The sequence below is a fragment of the Colobus angolensis genome, unplaced genomic scaffold, assembly GCF_000951035.1.
Source record: "Colobus angolensis palliatus isolate OR3802 unplaced genomic scaffold, Cang.pa_1.0 Scaffold36, whole genome shotgun sequence".
In the NCBI taxonomy this organism is placed as follows: domain Eukaryota; kingdom Metazoa; phylum Chordata; class Mammalia; order Primates; family Cercopithecidae; genus Colobus; species Colobus angolensis.
In genome coordinates, this window is record NW_012116932.1 from 3,416,427 (window position 1) to 3,438,135 (window position 21,709).

The window sequence follows — 21,709 nt, forward strand, 5'->3', positions numbered from 1 at the left end:
CACCTGGGGAAAATATCCAGGGACCTTAAGGCCAGGAGGCCTCTAACTCAGGTCTCTCTCTGGACTGCTTTGGAAATGTCTCTCTAAATGGGCTTTTGTCCACTGCTACTGGGCTAACCTACTTTCAGGGGCTTCACATTAAAACCTGAGGCCAACTATGGTGCTGCAAATACTATTTTAATTGGAACTAGCTGCTTAATCAAAAGTTCTTGGTTCAGTGTATGGTTCCTTCAAGTGCCCCAATTCCTGTGTCACATTAAATCCAGGGTCAGCAAACTGTGGACCTCAGACTAAATCTGTCCTAACTATTGTTTTAATATGGTTCAAAAAGTATAGTTAACTATAGTTAAGAAAGAAATTTTCCCCTATTTAAAAATCGTTGGTGAAAAAAATCAAAAGGTGAATAGTATTTTGTGACATCTGAAAATTATATAAAATTGCATTTTTAGTGTCTATAAATAAAGTTTTATTGGAACACAGCCACATCCATTCATTTATATACTCTACGGCAGCTTCTTGCTTCAGTAGCAGAGTTGAGCAGTTCATACAACCTGTGAGCCTAAAATATTTACTATTAATATTTATAGAAAAAGTTTGTGTTAAAGTATCATTACAGAACTTTATTTTATTTTTTCCTTTTCAACTTTTATTTTGGATTTGGGGGTACAAGTGCAGGTTTGTGACCTGGGTATATTGTGTGATGCTGAAGTTTGGGGTCCAAATAATTCTGTCACTCAGATGCTGAGCATAGTACCCAACAGTTAGTTTTTTGACCCTTGCCCTCCTCCTTTCTTCCCTACTCTGATAGTCCCCAGTGTCTATTGCTGCCATCGTTATGCCATGAGTACCTGACGTTTAGCTCCCAATTATAGTTGAGAACATGTGGTATTTGGTTTTCTGTTCCTGCTTTAATTTTTCTTAGGAAAATGGCCTCCAGCTGCATCCATGTTGTTGCAAAGGACATGATTTCATTCTTTTATATACAGTATTCCATGGTGTATATGCGCCACATTTTCTTTATCCAGTCCACTGTTGCTGGGCACCTAGGTTGATTCCATGACTTTGCTATTGTGAATAGTGCTGCAGTGAACATGTGAGTGCACGTGTCTTTTTGGTAGAATGATTTGCTTGTTTTTGGATGAATATACAGTAATGGGATTGCTGAGTCGAATGGTGGTTCTGTTTTAAATCTCCAAACTGCTTTCCGCAGTGGCTGAACTAATTTACATTCCCACCAACAGTATTATAAGTGTTCCCTTTTCTCCTCAGCCTCACCAACATCTGGTGTTTTTTGACTTTTTAATAATGACCATTGTGATTGCTGTGGGATGGTATCTCATTGTGGTTTTGATTTACATTTCTCTTCTGATTAGTGATGATGGGCATTTTGTCATGTTTGCTGGCCGTTTGTATGTCTTCTTTGAAAAGTGTCTTCTCATATCTTTTGCCCATTTTTAATGCAGTTCTTTGTTTTTTTTGTGTGTGTTTAATTGTTTAAGTTTCTTATAGATTCTGGATATTAGACTTTTGTTGGATGCATAGTTTGCAAATATTTTCTCCCATTCTGTAGGTTGTCTTGTCTGTTTACTCTGCTGACAGTTTCCTCTGCTGTGCAGAAGCTCTTTAATTACCTCTCATTTGTCAATTTTTTTTGGTCACAATTGCTTTTGAGGACTTTGTCATAAATTCTTTCCTAAGGCCCATGCCCAGAGTGGTATTTCCTAGGCTTTCTTCTAGGATTCTTATACTAATTTAGATTTAATAGAAACCCATAGCAAGAAAAACAAGAAAAAGAAAACATTTTCAAAATAAATGTTGTTTATGTTTACATATTTTTAAATTCTCTTTCTCTTATCTCTTTTCCTAGCAGAGGAAAACCCAATCATTGTGAGACTGCAAACACCCGGGCAGCTTACTTGGGTTTTATCGTGGAGTTACTCTGCTGTCAGGCATTTGGGGAGAAGGACTCTGGCTCAGGCTGGGACTTTAGGAGCCAGGTTGAGTGACAAAGTGGGCTGGGTAGTTTATAGTGTTGGTATAAAGATGAGATTGGGACACCATGAGCTGGGAAGATGGCTAGGACATTCAGTCACCCCTGATTCAAGACCTCCTGACAAGGTTCCTGAGAAAAACATATGTACAGGACACAGCCTCAGTTGAGAGGCAAAATGATACTTTGTAACTAGCTGAACTGGAAGAGACATAGATAAGCCAAAACAATCTTGGAAAAGAACAAAGTTAGAGGACTCACATTCCCAATTTCAAACTCACTACAAAGCTGCAGTAATTAAGACAGTGTGGTTTTGGCATAAAGATACATAAACAGATCAATGGAACAGAATTGTGAGTCCAGAAATAAATTCTCATCTACGGCCAACTGATTTTCAATAAGGGTGCCAGGATGATTCAACAGGCGAAAGACTAGTCTTTTTAACAAATGGTGCTGGAATAACTGGTTATCTACATGTACAAGCATGAATTTGGATTCCTACCTTATACCAATACACAGAAGTTAACTGAGACTGGACCAAAGACTTAAATGTGAGACCTAAAACTACACATTCCTAGAAGAAAACATGTGAATGAGGAATGACTGCTAATGGGTACAACGTTTCTTTGCGGGGGTGATGAAAATATTCTACAACTGATTGTAGTGATGTTGTGCAACTTTGGGAATACACTAAAACCACACTGAACTGTACACTTTAAATAGCTGAATTTTTTGCTATGTGAATTATATCTCAACAAAGCTGTTTAAAAAGACCTTGTGGCAGTGGCTTGGAGGGATCTGGATCTGAGGGACCATGATCAGCCTGATACTTTTCTGTGAGGCGTGGTGGCTTGGGCAGTGGGAGAAAAAGCCATCTGGGTCCTCTGCACAGTGCTGGATGCCATTGATCAGATGTGGCTGCCTGTAATGAGGACTTGGAATGAGTGCCACTATGGGGTTCTAACCGGCCTTAATAAAGCAGAAGCTGCTGCCAAGCATGAGGAGGCCTCGGTAAAGATCTGGAGGTGCTCCTATGATGTCTCATCACCTATGATGGAGCCCAACCACCCCTTCTAAGGCAACACCAGTGAGAAGAGCAAGTATGCAGATCTCACTAAAGATCAGCTACCCTCCTGTGAAAGTCTGGAGGACACTACTGCCATTGCTCTGCTCTTTTGGAAAGAAGAATAGTTTCCTGGATCGAGGAGGGGAAATGGGTACTGATTGCAGCTGATGGCAACAGCCTTTGGGGCATTGTTGAGCATGTGGAGGGTCTCTCTGAAGAGGCTGTCATGGAGCTGTACCTGCCAACTGGTATTCCCATTGTCTATATATTGAACAAGAACTTGAAGCCCACCAAGCCCATGTAGTTCCTGGGGGGGATGAAGAGACTGTGTAAAGCCATGGAAGCTATGGCTGTTGGGAGCAAGGTCAAGAAATAAAGGCCAGCAGGCAGATTACTATCCCAAGGAATGCCCTCTCTGCCTATCCTTTCCTCTGCACTTCTGCATATGTCACATTGACCACTTCATAGTCATTTTTTTTTTTTTTTGAGACGGGGTCTCACTGTGTCAGCCAGTCTGGAGTGCAGTGTCACAGTCTCAACTGACTGCAACCTCTGCCTCCCATGTTCACGTGATCCTCCTGCTTCAGTTTCCCGAGTGGCTGGGACAATAGGAATATGGCATCATACCTAGCTAATTTTTGTATTTTTAGTAGAGATGAGGTTTCACCATGTTGGCCAGGCTGGTCTCAAATTCCTGACCTCAGGTGATCCACCTGTCTCAGCCTCCCAAAGTGCTGGGATTACAGGCATGAGCCACCGTGCCCAGCCATAGTCATCTTAAGTTGTAGCTGCAGATGGGGACCAGTGGCTTCCATTTTCCTTTAAGCCATTTTATCTCCTACACCCACTCCCTTCATACAACTGGATTGGAATAGCGCCTCTGGGGCATGGGTTCTCAGTCCACACTGAGGGAAGGCTCCTCTTAGCCAAGAGAGTTCAGAGGTACTAACTCTGGTTTTTGCCAGGGCTATGTTTACTAGGGACCAGCTTGAGAAGGGGAGAGGGAGGAACCATGCTAAGGCATGACCAATGAAGAAGCAAGAAGCAATGAAGCAAGAGCACCTATTTGACCCCAGGAGCCAGTCCTGTGCCGTTCTGTGGTTAGGTCACTGACTTGGGTGGTGGGGTTAGTCATTTCAGTGGACGATAAATGTAACTTACATAGGAATGTTAAAAAAAAATCAACGATTTCCTCCTTGATGCCAGAGAAGTTGGCTTTAGAAGGTTGGGATCAATCCTCAATTAAGTTTATATGTTGCATTTACAAAATTTTGTTTGTTTGTTTGTTTGTTTTTAAGACAGAGTCTTGCTCGTCGCCCAGGCTGGAGTACAGTGGCAAGATCTCGGCTCGCTGCAAGCTCCGCCTCCCGGGTTCATGCCATTCTCCTGCCTCAGCCTCCCTAGTAGCTGGGACTACAGGCGCCTGCCACCACGCCCAGCTAATTTTGTGTATTTTTATAGAGATGGGATTTCACTGTGTTAGCCAGGATGGTCTCGATCTCCTGACCTTGTGATGTACCCACCTTGGCCTCCCAAAGTGCTGGGATTACTACAGGTGTGAGCCACCGCACCTGGCTACAAAATTTTTTATATATAATATCTATATATAAAATACAGATATAATATATATAATTTTTATCTATATAAAATATAGATACATATAAGTAAATGCAACACATATGTGCGTATATATATGTTTGTAAAAGTAAATGCAACACATAAACTTAACACATGATTCAACACATAAACTTAAAGTTTGTCTATTTATGTATATGTGTGTGCATATATTTGTGTGTATGTGTATATATACACACACACACTATATATATACACTACACACACACACACACACACACACACACACATATACACACACAAACACTTTGGAGTTCCTAGTGGCAGTTGAAATAGTTAGTTCCATGTATGGTCATCAGAAAGTAAGCCATTCCTCACACCAACATGGGATATGCCTTTTGGCTTCTAAGGGTAGCAGTGCATTCTGCTATATATTTTAGAGTCCCTCCCCTGCCTTGTTTTGTGGCAGTGAAATGCCTCTTGAGCACGTCCAAGTGTGTCTTTCACTGTGCCTGATTTCTTAATCATGTTCTAGTTGCTTTGCCCTGTCACACGGTCCCAGTATTCTTTTTCGGAATAACTGTACTACTTTTTTTTTCTAGTTTAGTATAGTAAAGGAGTGATATGCAATAAAAAAGTCAAGATGATAAATTTTATGTTATGTATATTTTACCATATTATTTTTTCAGAGACAGGGTGTCAATCTGTCACCCAGGCTGGAGTGCAGTGGTGTGATAATAGCTTACTGCAGTTTCAAACCCCTCGGGTCAAGGAATCCTCCTGCTCCAGCTTCCCAATATCTGGGACTACAGGTGTGTGACACTATGCTTGGCTAATTTTTAAAATATTTTGTAGAGATGGGGTCTTGCTTTGTTTCCCAGGCTGGCCTAGAACTCCTGGCTATAAGCCATCTTCTTGCCTCTGCCTTCCAAAGCACTGGAATTACAGGTGTGAGCCACTGCACCCAGCTTATTTTACCAATTAAAGAACCCTTATTTTTTGTCCCAGTCATAACATATCTTTCTAGGTTTCTTTGATTACCTTTACAGTTTTGCCTTTCACAATTAGGTCTTTAATCCATCTGTAATCCACTAGTGTTTGTGGTATGGAGTAGGGACCCAGCTTTTTCTTCATTGAGCCAAATTTCCTAACACCTTCAACTAAATAATCCATCCTTTTCCCCATGGATACTTCTTGCGTGTGTAGAATGATTGTGATAAGATAACTCTCACCCAGCATCTGGGCAAGCTAGGCCACTGGGAAAATGTCAGCAAAGGGCAAAGGGGCCTAGACCCCAAGTCTTTCCAAGGCCCTGGTAGAATATGTCCTTGCCAGGCATTCATTTTTCCAGCTTCCTTTCTCCCGGAACTGAACTCCCTTCTTCCCCTACTCCAGGGGAGAAGCATGAAAGAAACAGTAAGGAGGTGGCTTACCAGAAATAATTATGTTCAAGCAATCCTATTACAAAAATCTAGTCTCTTCCCATTTCAGAGATGTGCAAGCTCCAAATGTCTTCAAAATGGAAAATGACACAGATATGTTACGTTTAATAGATAAGACTGGAATTTCCCAAAGGGTGAGTGGTGGTCACAGGGAGGGAGATTTACTCATTCGTACAATAGGTTTGAGCACCTATTGTATTTCAGACCCTGATCTAAACTGGGGTGGGAGGTCCAAAGATATCTTAAGTTGGGTTCCGCTAGAAGGCTATGATAAGGATGTAAGTGCTAGTAGTTTATTTGGGAGGTGATCTCAGAAAGCATAGGTAGAGGTATGGGAAAAATGAGACAGAGAAGAGAAGGTAAGGGAGCCAATAAATGGTACTTTATTGACAGTTTACTGTTATTGGCAACTGAGGTCCAATCTTGCTGGGAAATCCTGGGAGTCAGTGTAGACCACGCTTCCATGTTTTTCTTACCTGAGGGTAAGTGAGCTGGGATATTTAGATAGCAATTTCCACCTGCCATTGATTGAAGGTTGCTAGTGTGAGGGGTGCAGGGGGCAGGTGTTAACTCCCTAGTATTTCCAGCTGGGATAATTATATAGCAATTTCCATCTGCCACTGATTGAAGGTTGCTAGTGTAAGGGGTACAGGGGGCAGGTGTTAACTCCCTAGTATTTCCATCCTGCCCCAATCTCAAGTATTTCCCTCCCTTGCATGCTCCTGTGGGCAGGGAATGCCCTCAAGCAATGCTCGCAGTTGGACACAGATGCTTGCAGTTGGAGCATCCACGGCACATCTGTGGGAAAGGTGAGTGCTAAGGGATATGGGTGAGGCACTGACAGCATCTCCTACGAGTATCTCTAGTACACCTTACATGTTAGTGGTAAGGAGATGCAAGGTAAACTAGCAAAACAATGAGCAAGATGTTGTTAAATAAAGATAAATATTATAAAGAAAACAAAATACAGGGTGCTGTGTTAGGGATGGGTGGTGAGGGGCTTATTTAGATTGGGTGGTCAGAGATGGGCTCCTTCACATGAGGTTTGAACTGAAATTGAGGGACAAGAAGGGAGATGGGGAGCAGGGCAGAGTATTCCGGACCAACTGAATGAACATGGAGTGCAAATGCTTTAAGGTTGAAGACCAGTGGGTCTCGTCATGTGTGTAGTGGAGAGTCAGACAGCAGATGGTGAGAATAAGGGATAGGCAGGGAACAGGTGATGTGGTATCCTGTAAGCCACTGTAATATGTTTGGAGTTAATGTTAAGTACAATGAGAAGCCTTCAGAAGATTTTGTGCAGAGAACTGATATAATCTCACTTGAATTTTAGAGAAAACTCAGGCTTCTGTGTTGTGAATGAATTCAAGAAGACCAGCTGGAGAGCTACTGTAGTAATCCAGGTGCAAAACAATGGTGCCTGTCAGGTGCACTAGTCAGAAATTGGGGTAGGGGAAAGGATGGATATGATACATTTTGCAAATAGAAACAGTAAGACCCCATTAGATCGGACGGGGTAGAGGCAGTAAAGGAAGGGAAGATTCAAAGATAAAGTTTTAAGTTTGAGCAATTCTATGGATGGCAGTGCCATTTACTTAGATGAGGCCAACTGGGGAAAGAGTTTGGGGGTAAAGAAGCAGGCTCTTTCTTTCTTTGCTGAAGGGAATGTGAGACGAACGGTTTTCTTTTCCTCTATTTGAAAGACTGGCAGTACTAGATAACGTTTCCATCTGATGAAAATGATCCAGTAGAGAGGAAGAACTGATGATTCAGAAGAAAGGAGGTAATTACAGTGGTAATTTATGGAGAAGAGGAGATGGCACCCATGACACAAATGGAGGGATTTGTTTTGATGGGTGGAGCAAGTGTACTTCACGCCTTGTATGGGAAAGAGGACAGAGTATGCAACACTGCCTCCAAAGGGTAGACTTGGAGGTGGGAAAATGAAGACGGTCAAATATCTCAATGACAGATAAGACAAAGCCTTCACCTTGCTCAGTGGAGAATGGAGGAGGGACTGGTAAAGGGAAAGGAAGAAAGAAAAGCCATCTTTCCCCCCGCCCGCCCCCTGCCAGCTGTCTCCAGGTGTTATGTGCTGTTGTGGAGCAGTCAGGTGGTTAGGTTGAACAAGGATTGGACTGGGGTTTTGTCAAATGAATTATAAAAAAAAAAAGGAGAAAGGATCAAGGGGAGATGATATTTGCAAGGGGTGTGATTGTGATGGTAAGCCAGGGAATCTATGCTGGGTCATGATGTCTCTGAAGAAAATTATATGAGCTGATGCATGTAGAATTCTCAGAGCTGGACCTACAATGTAAGTGTTGGAAAGGAATTAGCTATTTTTATTAATGCAAGAGAAGTGAGAAAATGAGGGGCAATGCTTGATAACAATGTAAAAAGGCCCAAAGGATCTGCTGTTAAAGAGATAGTAAGTTTTCTAAAGTAATACCTCTTAACACCTCTTGTGGGGATCTCTAACCAGGGGCCCATCTGGTGATGCTGCTGTTGATTCCTGTGGGACCAAATCCCTAGAGCACCATTTCCAGGTTACTGCTGAGCTCTCATTTGCCCTCCCCTACCTGTGCAGGTGAGATCTGACAGAGGCTCTGCAAGTGAGTACGTTCCTAATGATTAGTTTTCCAAATGAGTCCTGTTCTGGGTTCTTCAGATCTACTGGAATGGCATCATGTATTGTGGAATTGAGGGGTTTTAAGGAATCCTGACACTACTTTTCCCAGACAAAAGTCTTTAGGCAACCTTGTAAGTGAAAGGCATATTAACTTGTGTATTGGCCTAAGACAGAGGTTTAGACTGACAGCACTGAATATTTAGGGTATGTGTATCCAAATTCCAGATTGTGTCTCTCAACAAGCGACAATTTAGGAGCCTTGACTGTTTTCTAGCTTAATCATTCATTCCCTGAAGGCTATAAACAGAAGTCTCTGTTTACATTTAAATTCCTGCTAACACCACCATGGTAGATAGCAGCTGAAGTACTTTATATATCCCCAGGGCAAGACCATGAAAACATTGTGGTCTCTCCCAGGTAAAGAAAAATTGCAATTGATTTATATGAATTATAATAATAAATGATTGCCTAGATTAATTTCTGGATCACATTTGAGTGATGACAAAATCAAACCTGTCAGCTGGTGCTTTCATGATGACTGCAACTTAAACCTTCATAATGTATGTAAACTGCCAGGAGTCTCCCAGTTTTTAAGTGGCCACAAGGGGGTGATAAAGGACTGTATACTTGCAGGAATCAGCTCCCTTCAATTTCTTCTGTAATCGCATCATTCACCGGGTACCCTGTATTTCATTACAACATACTTCATCTACCAAAGTGGGCTGTTACTGGTTCCCATTCAGTGTGTCTGGCCACTCATTTACTATTCTTCATGATGCTAGTATTGGGCTAAGCTTTTCTGTGTTTTTTAACAAGTCAATGGCAGTGATGCACTAAGAGTGGATGTTTATGATCAGGGAATGGGTGGGGGTGGGCCTTTTCTTTTTCTTTTTTTTTTTTAATTTTAATTTTGAGACAGAGTCTTGCTCTGTCACCCAGGCTGGGTGCAGTGATGTGATCTCGGCTCACTACAACCTCCGCCTCCCTGGTTTAACTGATTCTCTTGCCTCAGCTTCCCGAGTGTGCCACCATGTCTGACTAATTTTTGTATTTTTAATAGAAAAATTACAGGTGGCTCACACCTGTAATCTCAGCATTTTGGGAGGCTGAAGCAGGCAGATCACCTGAGGTCGGGAGTTCGAGATCAGCCTGACCAACATGGAGAAACTCCATCTCTACTAAAAACACAAAATTAGCTGGGCATGGTGGCGCATGCCTGTAATCCCAGCTACTCAGGAGGCTGAGGCAGGAGAATAGCTTGAACCCGGGAGGCGGAGGTTGTGGTGACCTGAGATCGCGCCATTGCACTCCAGCCTGGGCAACAAGAGTGAAACTCTGTCTCAAAAATAAATAAATAAATAAATAAATAAATAGATAGATAGATAGATAGATATACATAGATGATAGATAAATAAAATAAAAACGTTTTTAAAAAGTTCTATATCTCCACTCTCCAGACAGTATGTTGTTCCTTGCTCAGTGGACTCGGGAGGTGGGGTCTGGGGTCCTGGTAAGAGTGGGTAAAGGACACATGGAGACAAACTCTGGGATTAAAGCTAGCCTCCTTCTGGACCATTCTATATACCCGAGGCCCTTCAAAACCTTCTAGGCTAGAACAGGGAGCTGCAGTTGGAAGTCCAGCATGAGGCTTGAGATCAATTAGATTCCCTGTGGGGGCTTTAAACTTCTTTTGTGCCTTGAATGAATGGCGCCCTTCTATATGTCATTGCTTTTTGCATGAAAAATGTCTGTAGGCGGTTCACTAGTTTGAGATGAAGGCACCTAGATCCAGCATCATGCAGCATCAGGGCCCTCAGTTCACAGGGTGCAGAGTTATCTACATACCACAGCAGATCTACTGCTACCCGTGGTAGGTTCAAAATCAGACTGATGACTTACCAGGTGAGCCACCTGACCCACAATGGCATCCTTACAAGCCAATGCTGAGTTTAAATTGCCATTTCAGTTTTTCTTTCTTTTTTTTTTGAAATGGAGTTTTGCTCTTGTTGCCCAGGCTGGAGTGCAAGGGCGCTATCTCGGCTCACCACAACCTCTGCCTCCAGGGTTCAAGTGATTCTCCTGCCTCAGCCTCCTGAGTAGCTGGGATTACAGGCATGCACCATCACACCCAGCTAATTTTGTATTTTTAGTACAGGTGGGGCTTCTCCATGTTGGTCAGGCTGGTCTTGAACTCCCGACCTCAGGTGATTCACCTGCCTTGGCCTCCCAAAGTGCTGCGATTACAGGTGTGAGCCACCGCGCCCAGTCTTAAATTGCCATTTCATGTTCTCTTGTGTAGCTCAGAGAATCCCTAAAGTCATCTAACACAGTGATGCTGGGTAAGGAACATTGGAGGAGTCTGGCATTCCCTCCTCTCATCAGTATTAATTCCCCTGTGAATGGTTTTCCAGGAGGGAGGAAATATAGCCTATTCCTCTGATTTATGATTTTTTTTCCCCATGCTTCCATTATCTAGATAAAAAGCAGTTAAGTGCCTACATGACTATGTGAAGAGTGTTCAATGCTGAGGCCTCCTGATATAATTTTGCTCCTGCTTAATTCTAGCTGATTCTCTTGGCCCTTTGATCCCAGATAAGCACAGTGTCACCTGGCTACCTCTTGCTTGTCAGGTCATCACAGTCTACAATTGAGGACTCCCTTGGATTTAGTTACAGCAGGATCATGCCTTTGTTTCTCTCCCAAATGGACCTCTGGCTCGGTAAGCAGAGTCCTCAGAAACCCAGTGCAACTGGTGTGTGGAGGTGGTCGAATGAGGTTGCCTTTTCCCAAGCTGTCATTACCCATTCCATTAGGTGGAGCCAGGCTGGTGGCATACACATGGCACACAGAAGCCTGTATTACCACTCCATATTTCTCAAGTTATTTTGGTTAACTGCCATCACGACTGGAACTAGAACTGTCCCTTCCATACGATCAGAGCCACCCCGTTTCTACAATGGTTAAGAGAACAGTTCCTGTTACTCAAGTTCCTAAGCAGGTTGATCAGACTGCTTCCGTGGGGTTTCCTCCGCCTCAGCTGAGCCAGGACTGAAAGGCAGAGGACATTGCTGCTGGCAGCACTTTACTCCAGGCTATGATTCAACCAAAGGTCTTAACTTCATAATGGCATCTCCAAGTGTAAAAGTCTAGGGATAAACCTATTTGTTTTCTACTTGGTATTTATGCATTGTGCACCCTGAAGTATAAACCACTGACGAAACTGCAGATCAAGACCTTCCAACATGGAGGACACAGAGAGATATGCAGTTTGGCTACTGCCTATTTGCTGCATCTCTAAGACATGTTATCTTTCCTCCACAGTTACACAATGCCTCCTAGTCTCTTTCTTGCTCTAAAGATTGGGACTGCCACACAAGTCCAAAGTCCCATCAGGTGTCTGGAACTCATAGGCTGAAGGGAAGAGAATCAGGAAAGGTGCTCTTCATGAAATCCCGAGTTTTCCTCAAGCCTTTTAATCCCGCCCACTTTGGACTGACACAGGAAGTGATTACTACAGAGCTTGTCTATGGGTCCCAGGATGAGGGGTGCTTTCTTTCCTATCTAATATAAATTATTTTCTTGGCACTAGCTCAGCTCTCAGCAGATGTATTTATTTAGGCTGCACTTGAATGTGGCTGTTAATATAAACTTCTGCTTTACTATTTCCATAGCACCCCTCAACAGGGTGCTATTATACAATATTACAGATGAAAAAGTACAAGGTTCTTAATAACGGAAAATTCTCCCAAACCTCTTGATCTTTATCAAACTATACTGATGTTTTCCAGAAATGAGCTTATCAAATTTTGTCTATATTCTGGTGTATACCTCTTAATAGTCTGTCTTACTGTATTGGAGGAAGGATGAGGTGAGAAAATCACAAACCTATTTATTACTTACTGTCTTTAAGGGGCAACTTTGTGGGGGCTGCTTTTGTTTTCCCAAACACCAGCATCACCAAAATACAGGCAAGGGCTCATTAGGGCTCACTGGCCCCAAAATAAGACTTTTTTTCCCCATACTATCCTTATCCAACTGTAGTAAGCTAAAAAGCTTGCCCTTGTAGATGCATTTCTTTGCATTGGCTAAATGGTTTTAGTGGCATGGCTCGTACAACCAAGTAAATAACTACTACTCAATAGAAAGGAGCCTGGAACTCAAATGAGCTGCAGAAATCTCCTAATTAAGAACTGCAAATTGTATGTATTTTTAAGAGACAGAGTCTTGCTCTATTGCCCAGGCTGGAGTGCAGTGGTTCCACCTTGGCTCACTGCAACATCCACCCTCTAGTTTCAAGAGATTCTGATGCCTCAGCCTCAGGCAGCTGGGACTACAGGTGCGCACCAGCTAATTTTTTGCATTTTTAGTAGACATGGAGTTTCACCATATTGGCCTGGCTGATCTCAAACTCCCAGCCTCAAGTGATCTGCCCACCTTGGCCTCCCAAAGTGCTGGGATTATAGGCATGAGACACCGTGGCTGGTCATTATTTCTTACACCACTACCACCTCTCGTCATTGTCATCTGTGGCTCTGGTTCCCTTTGGTGAAACACATACCAAAACCATGATGTAGTGAAAGAAATTTCCTGGCTGGAATCTCTGGGCCACCCTGTCACTTTCTAACACTCTTGGGAAATTAACCTGGGGCCAAATGTTTTCCATCTGTAAGACAGTGCTACCATCAACCTACACTTGCAGGGAAGTGCCTGTGACTAAATATACTTTATGTCACAAGACTATTACAGTATCTGGTACTTAGGGATAGACTTATGTTGGCAACTCAGTAACAACTGATAAGAACACAGAAGAGAACTCTATGTGCTAATATTGTTAAACTTCATACTCTTTAGCAACATGTAATACTACAATCTGATAAATTATTTGACAACTTTCACTTGCTTTGCCATGAATAGTGGCTCTGGCTGAATTTCTACTCCTGCTTCTATTCTTAAATCAGTAAATGAAAAACAGAAGCTACATATAACAAAGGTTCTCCTCTAAGCGCTGGGTATAACAGCTGAAGCTAATCAGAAGGAATAGCTGCAGAATGAGAACTCCAATTAAGAAAGACAAAACGTGTATTTTACTTGCTTCGATTTGGGAGCATAATTGCTCACAAGGATTCATAGACTTTTTTTTTTATTGTTAAGCTGCAACGTACATGGTTTAATACAACAAAAAACGTTTAATCAAGTGAAACGTAATAAACTGAACAATAAACACTCAAAACATTTTCCATTGGAAACATGTAAAGACGAATATGAGGTTTTGTTACCATCTTACTGCAATTTTCTTATGTGTTACTAGCCTACATACCCCATGTTTTCTGTAATCATGCAGATGTGAATGCAAGTTTGAATGATTAAATAAATGAAAAGTCCGTTTACTGCAGGCAATCATTTCACAAGGCAGCCAAACCGAGTTTAGAGAACAAAACTATTCAAGAAATTCTCCACGTATTTAGGTTCATTTTAGAATCCATGAACCTTAAGCTGTTCCTCCTTGACAATGCCAACCTGTAAAATAAAATTTAATTTAGCAAAATCACTCTGAGAAATATATAAATTCATTAAGAAAACATGGGAGAGTAATGAAAAAGAATCACTATCAACAGCTTATTGCAACACTGTTGTCTGTGGCATGCACTGCTGATAGCCAACAATTAAACACGTATTTGAATACTTTACATACCAAGAAATATCGTGTGTGTGTATATACAGAAATGATCAGAATACTCTAATGACAAAATAAACCTGACAGAGGTCTTTACTTTCCAAGTACCATGTCTTTATTTCACCTAATTTCCTTCATTCGTATGATTTTTACTTAGCAGAAAACAAATCATGTTGCTTTTAAATACGATTTTAAAAGCAATCTCAAGGTTACACATAAAGCACCCAATCACTCACCTCCAAGAGAAACTGGCAAATGTTTTTTCTTTGGTCACCTTGAAGCTGAATAACCTCTCCGTATTCAGGATGTTCAATCACAGTACCATTACAGGCAAATTTCTGGAAAAGTGCATAAATATACAACAAAATTTAGTCAACTAATATGAGGTTTTATTTCACCATAAGAACAGAATTAACCATTTCAGTAAGCTAGATCATATTTAGAGAAACAGATTTTGTCTTCTATAATCCACAATCCTTCCAATTTAATTTGTAAACCAGGAAATGATTTTATGTGTAACATCAAGAACTAAATATTTCACATTTAAGTTTATTTGAAAGCCACGCGAATCTTCTTTTAAAATGAGAGACCACGCTGGGAGAATAACTAAATATTTACATGTTAATTACAAACATGAGAACAGCTTTCTTGGTCTAGTAATTTTCATCCACGCTGATATAAAGGTGTGAATTATAATCCAGTTCAGAGGTGTGCATCAGTAACCCTAATCCTTTCTTCCTAATCCTTTTACCTTTTTGAAAGCTTTCACAAGTTTCTTTTTGTCATAATCATCTGCAATGCCCTGAACAGTAGTCAGTGTCTTTCTGCCGTTCCGTTGCTGGATTCTTATATGAATGTAATCCTCAGTCCCTGCCGGGAGTAAGTCGTCACCCTTAGTTGCATCAGCAAAGGGGTCTGCAAACGGATACAAAAAAAAAATCCAAAGTAGAAAAATATTTTTTAGGAAGTACTTTCCACAAATACATTATACTACCAATCCTGACAGCCATCAATGAAGGTTCTAGTGTCTTTGCTGTTTCTGCCGGTAGGAATGGAGATGGGGGTGGAGTATTAATAAAACCCCCAAGGTACTCTCACAAAAAGAGAAACATTTGGACAGCTATGTCCATTGTAGAAAAACGCTGTTATAGATGTTATCGTTGAATATGGTCCTCTAACGAGAAAAAGGAGACTTAGAAAACCTTAATATTGTAGCTGCTATAAAAATGTGCGTCATCTCGATTACGTTCTGATGAAAACATAAACATTAGAATATGCCCACCCTAATCATTTAACCGTAACTGTGCCTTGCCAAAAAAAAGTAGATTAGATATATATCAAGAGGCGTAATTTTACAAATTGCTACGCAAGCAGAGAAGACTGAACCACTGGCCAGTGACAGATCAGAGGCCTGCATCCGCATCTTTCCCTAAGTGCCCCCAGGGGCTGCCAGAGAGCGGGCGCCGATTCGTAATTCTCCTGGCCCGGCATCCTCTTTGCAAGTAGCAGGGGCGCTCTAAGAGTCCACGAAATAGGGTCGCCAAGGTTTCAAGGGGCAGAAGTGGAGGCGAGAGCCGGGTCAAGGACGGGGCAGGGGGTGGCGCATGGCCCGCGGCCGGTGCTCCGAGAGGAGGGCTCGGAGTCCGGCGCTGTCCTCGGGGAGGGGGTCGCCAGGGGCCCCGTCGCCATTTTCTGGGCGCCGAGACAAAGCCCCACTAGGGGTGCGGGGAAGGCAGAAAGGGGGCCCCTAGGGGCGGTGATCCAGGCGGGCAGCAGGCCCAGAGGCACGCGGGGCAAGGGAGGGAGGCGGCGGCGACGGGATCTTACCGAAAGATTGGAGGTTCTGGATAGTGGACATGCGATACTAGTGTGAGGCCGGTGAGGGGATAAAATTCCTGCGGGGCCCGCCCGGATCACCGTGTCAGGAGGCTGTAGTGGCGAGAAAACGGAAATAAATAAGGAAACGCTTCGCCCTGAGGTTGGGATTAGGCTGGAGTGGCGGCGGCGGAAGCCGGGAGGAGGCAGGAAGAGGCGAAGGAGGAGGCGGAGGAAGAGGCGGCGGCGACGGATGCGAGGACGCGAGAGAAGAGGCGGCGCTGCGGCTTCTCGCACAAAATGGCCGATGGAGACTATTTAGCCGCGCCCGCCGGTCCTCCCACGTGACCCTCCCGCGCGGGGCATCCTGGGACTTGTAGTTTTCCGGAGGCAGCGGAGCCCTGAAAACCAGAGGCTGGGGGCTGCCGAGACCGCAATTCCAGTCACGGAGTGCGCCCTCTAGCGCCGGGCGGAAGACCCGGGAAGTGTTCAAGCGGCCGCAGAGCTGCGCAGAGTTCGGAAGTCTGGGGCTGTTTTCCCAGCGAGCTCGTAGGCGAGGACAGTCAAGGGACTCAAGCGTCCCTCTTGACTCCCCTTCTCTCGCTGTGCAGTGGCGGCGCCGAGGGGCCGACGCTCAGGGCTAATCTCTATCAGTCACCCTCGAGGCCCCGGGTAATGTAAGTAAAATCGGGGTGCAGGAACAAAACAAGTCCTCTTGCTCCGGCTTTCAACTCATTGGCCACCCCTCAGCCCTATCTGCATTGAAATTCTAACCCCAGCTGCAGGAGCGGTGTTAGTCTCAACCATGGTTGGAGATGGGAGCCTCTCCTTCCAGGATTGGACAGACCTCTTATTCCCTAGCATGGTGGATTTCAGACTCCAGCGTGTGTCTCTGGAGGGCTTGAGAAAACACTGAATTTCTGTTCAGGAAGTCTAGGATGTGAGCTGAAAATCTGCAATTCTCATAAGCTCCTTGGTGACGCCGATCCTGCCTGCTGGTCTGGGATCAGGCTTGAGAATCACTGCCCAGCTTCATCATGGGCCTGGCATCTAGTGGGGGCCAGGTGTGTGTGAACAGAACATACCACAAAATCAGCTTGTCAGCTCATTGTGTGTGCCTCAGAAGGCTCAACACAGAATTCAGGAAAGATGCCAGGTATAAGCTGAAGGTGAGCTCAGCAAATAGGTTAACTGATGGAGTCATGTACCAGACCGTAATATCTTCCTATCAAGTCACGCACAGAAAAATAAACCCGAGACTGGGAATTGGCTCAGGCAGGTATTCAGTTGTCAAACTTGGTTGGCTTTCTGGAAGCAAAGAGATAGACTAAAATTTAGGGATTCTTAACTTTTCTGTGTGTGCCATGGCAATCCTGTGAAGCTGCTGAACCGCTTCTCAGAATAATGAGAAGTTTTAAATTCATAAATTACATAGGATTACAAAGGAAACCAAATTATATTGAAATTTTAAAAATACATTAATAACATGTATTAATACACTAATAACATTTAGCAAGATTAGGTCTAATACTATAATTTCAAAAAGCTGATAAACGTAAGAGATATTTTGTGATGTCTGTAACATCAGAAATTTAATATGAAAGTGTGTGTGACTTCTGTTGCTGCAAAGTGACAGGTCCTTCTAATACTATTATGTTGCCTTTATTTATAATGGAAGGAAATGGTAAATTTTGCTTAGAGGTTAATGAAAGTGCAGATGTAATTTTTTTTCCCCATCCAATTTTAGGGATCTCCATCCCCGCAGTTTTACCCATGGGCCAAGGATCTGCGACCCCAGATTAAGAATACCTGAATTTGACAGTCTTTTGTGATTAACAATGATGATAAGTGCCATTTATTTAGTATTTATTATTTGCTTGTTACAAAGCTTATATATAACATTATTAATCTTCATAGCTATTTTATAAGGTAAGGATTACTCTATGCACCAGGTACGGAAATGGAGGCTTTTGTAGGTTAATGCCTGAAAAAAAATCAAATTCTTAACTCTCAGAAATCTAACCACATTTGTGGTCTTCCAGCCCTGATTCAAATAGAAAACACTCTTCTTATCCCAAATTGAGGTGTAAAGTTCTAGAGCTGGCTTCAAAACAAGGAGCGTCAAAATATCTAAATAAGTGTGCTTTAAAGTACTTTTATTAGTTCAATTTTGTGCCCTACTTTAATACTCTAACACTCTAATTTCTAAACAATTTTTAATCTAGATAATGCATCTCTATTTGTTTCTTAGTAGATGTACATGACTATTTTACATTACTTTATTTCTCAGAGGAAGCCGAAGGTGATCCAGTGAAGAAAAAATTACAAACATAGAGAAATTAAAAGAAAAATTCCAGAAATCTTAGGGTTTCATGGTCATTACCCCTGTCAGGAGAACTCATCTTTTCTTAGATTTAGTGTTTGCATTAGAAACCTCCAGGAGTAAGAAAAAAAAGGAAAAAAAAGAAAAAAGAAACACCCAGGAGCTCAGAAATCTTTAATCAGAGCCAATATGAATACACATCAGATACAGTTGTGGTTCTTAAGGCTCTTCTAACTCTCATGATTCATAGTCTTTGTGTTTAGACCTCCAGTGTCCAGTACAGAAACCACTAGCCACATGTGGCCATTGAGTACTTGCAGTATAGCCGATTTAAATTGGGATGTGCTGTAAGTAGAAAATATATAGTAGGCTTCCAAAGACTTAAATTGTCTTAATTTCACCTATTTCCTTTTACCTTTTTAATGTAGCTACTAAAGACTTAAAATTACATGTGGCTCATGCTGTATTTCTACTAAATAGCACTGGTTTAGAGTGAAAGAATTTGACCTGTATGTGAAGTTATCATAAAAAGAATAAACTGAAGCATTTAATATCTAGTGTGTTTTTAGTTCTAAATGGTACCAGCCTAGGTTAAGGTAATTATTTCTTGTCTTAATTCAGAAAAGCATTTTAGATCACTCACAGAGAACAGTTGTGCTGAGTAAAGGAATTATAGAAGATAATAATTGAAAAAGAAAAGTACCTAAAGCTGAAGGTAGAACCCCACGTCTGGTTCTAACTTTCTGATAGTTAAGACAAAGAGGAAATCAGCTAGAAAATCTTTATGTATACAGGATGAAAATATACCAGTTGCACAGGAGGAATAGCTTTGCCAGACCCTGAGCCACAGGAGGTATTATTCTTGGGCCCTCATAAAGGGAACACTGTGATGTAGTGGAAGCATCCCTAGCAGTTTGCCCACAATGAAGGCAATGGTGGGTTTTATGCAGCTGTTTCTTATATCTGCTGGTCATGAGGATGTGTTGTCTGGTTAGAAACTTGGGTCCTCATCCATCCTTAGGCTGCCTACCGTAGTGGATGTGATAATGCACCACTCAGATTTCTACCTCAGTGGGCATAACTGATGAACAGCCCCAGCTGCTCTGCTCTGAATTCAGCATTGTATCCCGCTGAGGCCACACTTCCCATCAGCCATTCCTAGCCAATGACTGAGCACAACAAAGATGCTACGGCAGTCCTGTTCTTGGGAGATGTGGAACTCCTTTGACAGGCGACTCTGGCTCAAGGACTCTCCATTGGCCTGGCTGAACTTTCTTAGATTTGTGCTGACGTCTAAGGTTCTTCTAATTCAACCTTTCTTCTGTCCTTCGCGGACATTTTGCCCAATAAATTTCTTGCATATCTAATCCCATCTTGATGTCTGCTCCTCAAAGAACCCAAACTGATAAACCTGACTCCAGACTGGTTAGTAAAGAGACAATAAATAGAAGGAAAATTCCAGTTTAAATAACTCTGGTTATTACTACAGATTTTTCCTCCAAACTGTAAACTCTCCTGAACTGTGCTGAATTTCATGAGGCTAAGAGAACTTCCGCATAGCCTGCATGAAGGCTTAAGGCCCTCTATGTAAAAGCAGGCCAGGCAGGCTTTTCTTCTCCTGAGTATGTACCCTAAAACAAGCCCTTTGTATCTTGCATATTTAATGGTAAGAAAATGTGAACATATTGAAGGGCAAAAGGAATGTTTGCCTAGTACTTTGAGCAGATATCCAAATCAAGCTATGGACAGCTTCTGCCCTCCCACAATTGGGAAGACTCCAGGGTCTCTTTACTGAATTAGTGAAATGGGAAATCACTATTCCCAAGTGACAAGTCAATGTGACTGGTATTGCCAGGAGACCAGCTACAAAGAGAAACCCCAAATAATGAATGTCCTTTGAGGATCATAACTAGTATTTCTCACATTCCAACTTAATGAGAGTTAAGTAGCTGAGAGTTTAAAATTACGTTTCCTGGCTAGAACTATGTTGCCAAGTGGTTAATAATGTGCATAGTATGAATAAAACAGAATTTAGTTGCTATCTCTGTGTCTAAAATACATGATTATTGAGTCAATGTTTCTGTAGAATGGATCAGAAGAGCCACAGAAGAGAAAGTCATAACCTAGGCCTGTTTCCTAATATCATATGCTTTGTACTCTTCCATTTTCCTGGGAGAAGAGTAAGGAAGGTAGATGAATGGGCTCTGTATTTCTAGGCTCTTAGTTAAAAACATTAATAGTGACGATGATCAACATGCCGACAATTAGCACATTGTATGTGCTAATATATCCACAGAGTATAATATTGAACAGAAATCAAAATTATGTACGTGTTAAAGAGTCAATAGTTTTTCTTATTTTCAGAGAACTTTTGAATCTAAAAGGAGAGTTAAACCAAACCAACATGTAATTTATAAAGCATATCAGAATAAGAAAATTTCAAGGCCTGTGAGGTTGAAGACTAAGTGGAGTTAACTCAGTAAATAATGAGAAAATTTCCCTAACATAGCAACTCCCCACTGGTGATCTTAATTAGGAGGGAATGTAGATACCTGGACATGTCACATAACTTCTAGTCTAAGGAAGGGGCAGTATTGCATTCAAGTTTCTTCCACTTCATTCCACCCTCCTGCTGTCAAGAACTGTGAAGAGTCTGAGATTTTATCCTACTTGCAGGCTAACAGGTTAGCGTGCCACAGTTTGATGGGTACTGAAACTGAGACTCTTGTGTTAGAGACAGGCGTTTATTACTCATGGCAAAAGCAGTAGCCAGAGCTTAGTGTTAATGCTGGTTTCCTATGTCCACAAATCTGAGACCCATGGATTAGACCCAAGTCCAACACAGGTGGGGGTCTTGATTGATGCCTACACATGCAGTGGGTTGTATTACAGGAGAGGAACACTGTGCTTGTGGAGTCTGTTGCTTTTATTATAAGCAGTAACAAGCTTGTCTTGGGGGGTGATATTACCTCATCCCTCGGGACTGCTCCCTGCAAACACAACTCTGAGAAAAGGCCAAGGTAAGACATGGTCAGGGCCTTGCATTCTTGGCAAAACCAATAAGAACATGCAGGCACCCTCAGGGCCCATGGTGAATTACCTCTCCCAAAAACTGCTTACTCTCCTTTCATGATGGAGTGTTGATAATTGGAGGGGTAAGCTCTAGGGACATTCAAATGGACATATTTACTAGAG

The 21,709-nt window shown here is 42.3% G+C and overlaps 1 protein-coding gene, 1 long non-coding RNA gene and 1 pseudogene across 3 annotated transcripts in view; 2 read left to right on the forward strand and 1 right to left on the reverse strand.

Moving 5' to 3' along the window:
- Window positions 1-1,411: 1,411 nt before the first annotated feature.
- LOC105519789 lies at window positions 1,412-3,432 on the forward strand (annotated as a pseudogene).
- A 10,348-nt stretch (window positions 3,433-13,780) lies between these two features.
- EIF1B (eukaryotic translation initiation factor 1B) lies at window positions 13,781-16,672 on the reverse strand. 2 transcript variants are annotated; one of them, XM_011953265.1, is made up of 4 exons: window positions 16,204-16,672; window positions 15,128-15,291; window positions 14,613-14,714; window positions 13,781-14,219 (listed from the first exon to the last, which is right to left on the reverse strand). In XM_011953265.1, exons 1-4 carry the CDS (start codon window positions 16,232-16,234, stop codon window positions 14,175-14,177), a joined length of 342 nt encoding a protein of 113 aa, XP_011808655.1. In that variant the 5' UTR covers window positions 16,235-16,672; the 3' UTR covers window positions 13,781-14,174. The 2 variants fall into 2 exon arrangements, with proteins under 2 accessions (XP_011808655.1, XP_011808657.1); XM_011953267.1 differs by having other exon boundaries at window positions 13,783-14,219; window positions 15,128-15,246.
- The window catches only part of LOC105519791, a 127,251-nt gene continuing 122,034 nt past the window's right edge, over window positions 16,493-21,709 (forward strand). Inside the window, exon 1 of the long non-coding RNA XR_001003026.1 lies at window positions 16,493-16,868. This is a non-coding gene — a long non-coding RNA (uncharacterized LOC105519791). The remainder of the gene's footprint in view (window positions 16,869-21,709) is intronic.

Excerpts from the sequence above, each read along its gene's own strand:
- EIF1B (XM_011953265.1), bottom strand. The coding sequence starts at position 16,234 with ATGTCCACTATCCAGAACCTCCAATCTTTCG. Across the intron at positions 15,292-16,203 it reads CCAGAACCTCCAATCTTTCG|ACCCCTTTGCTGATGCAACT; the intron begins GTAAGATCCCGT and ends ATCCGTTTGCAG. Across the intron at positions 14,220-14,612 it reads TTTGCCAGTTTCTCTTGGAG|GTTGGCATTGTCAAGGAGGA; the intron begins GTGAGTGATTGG and ends TTTATTTTACAG.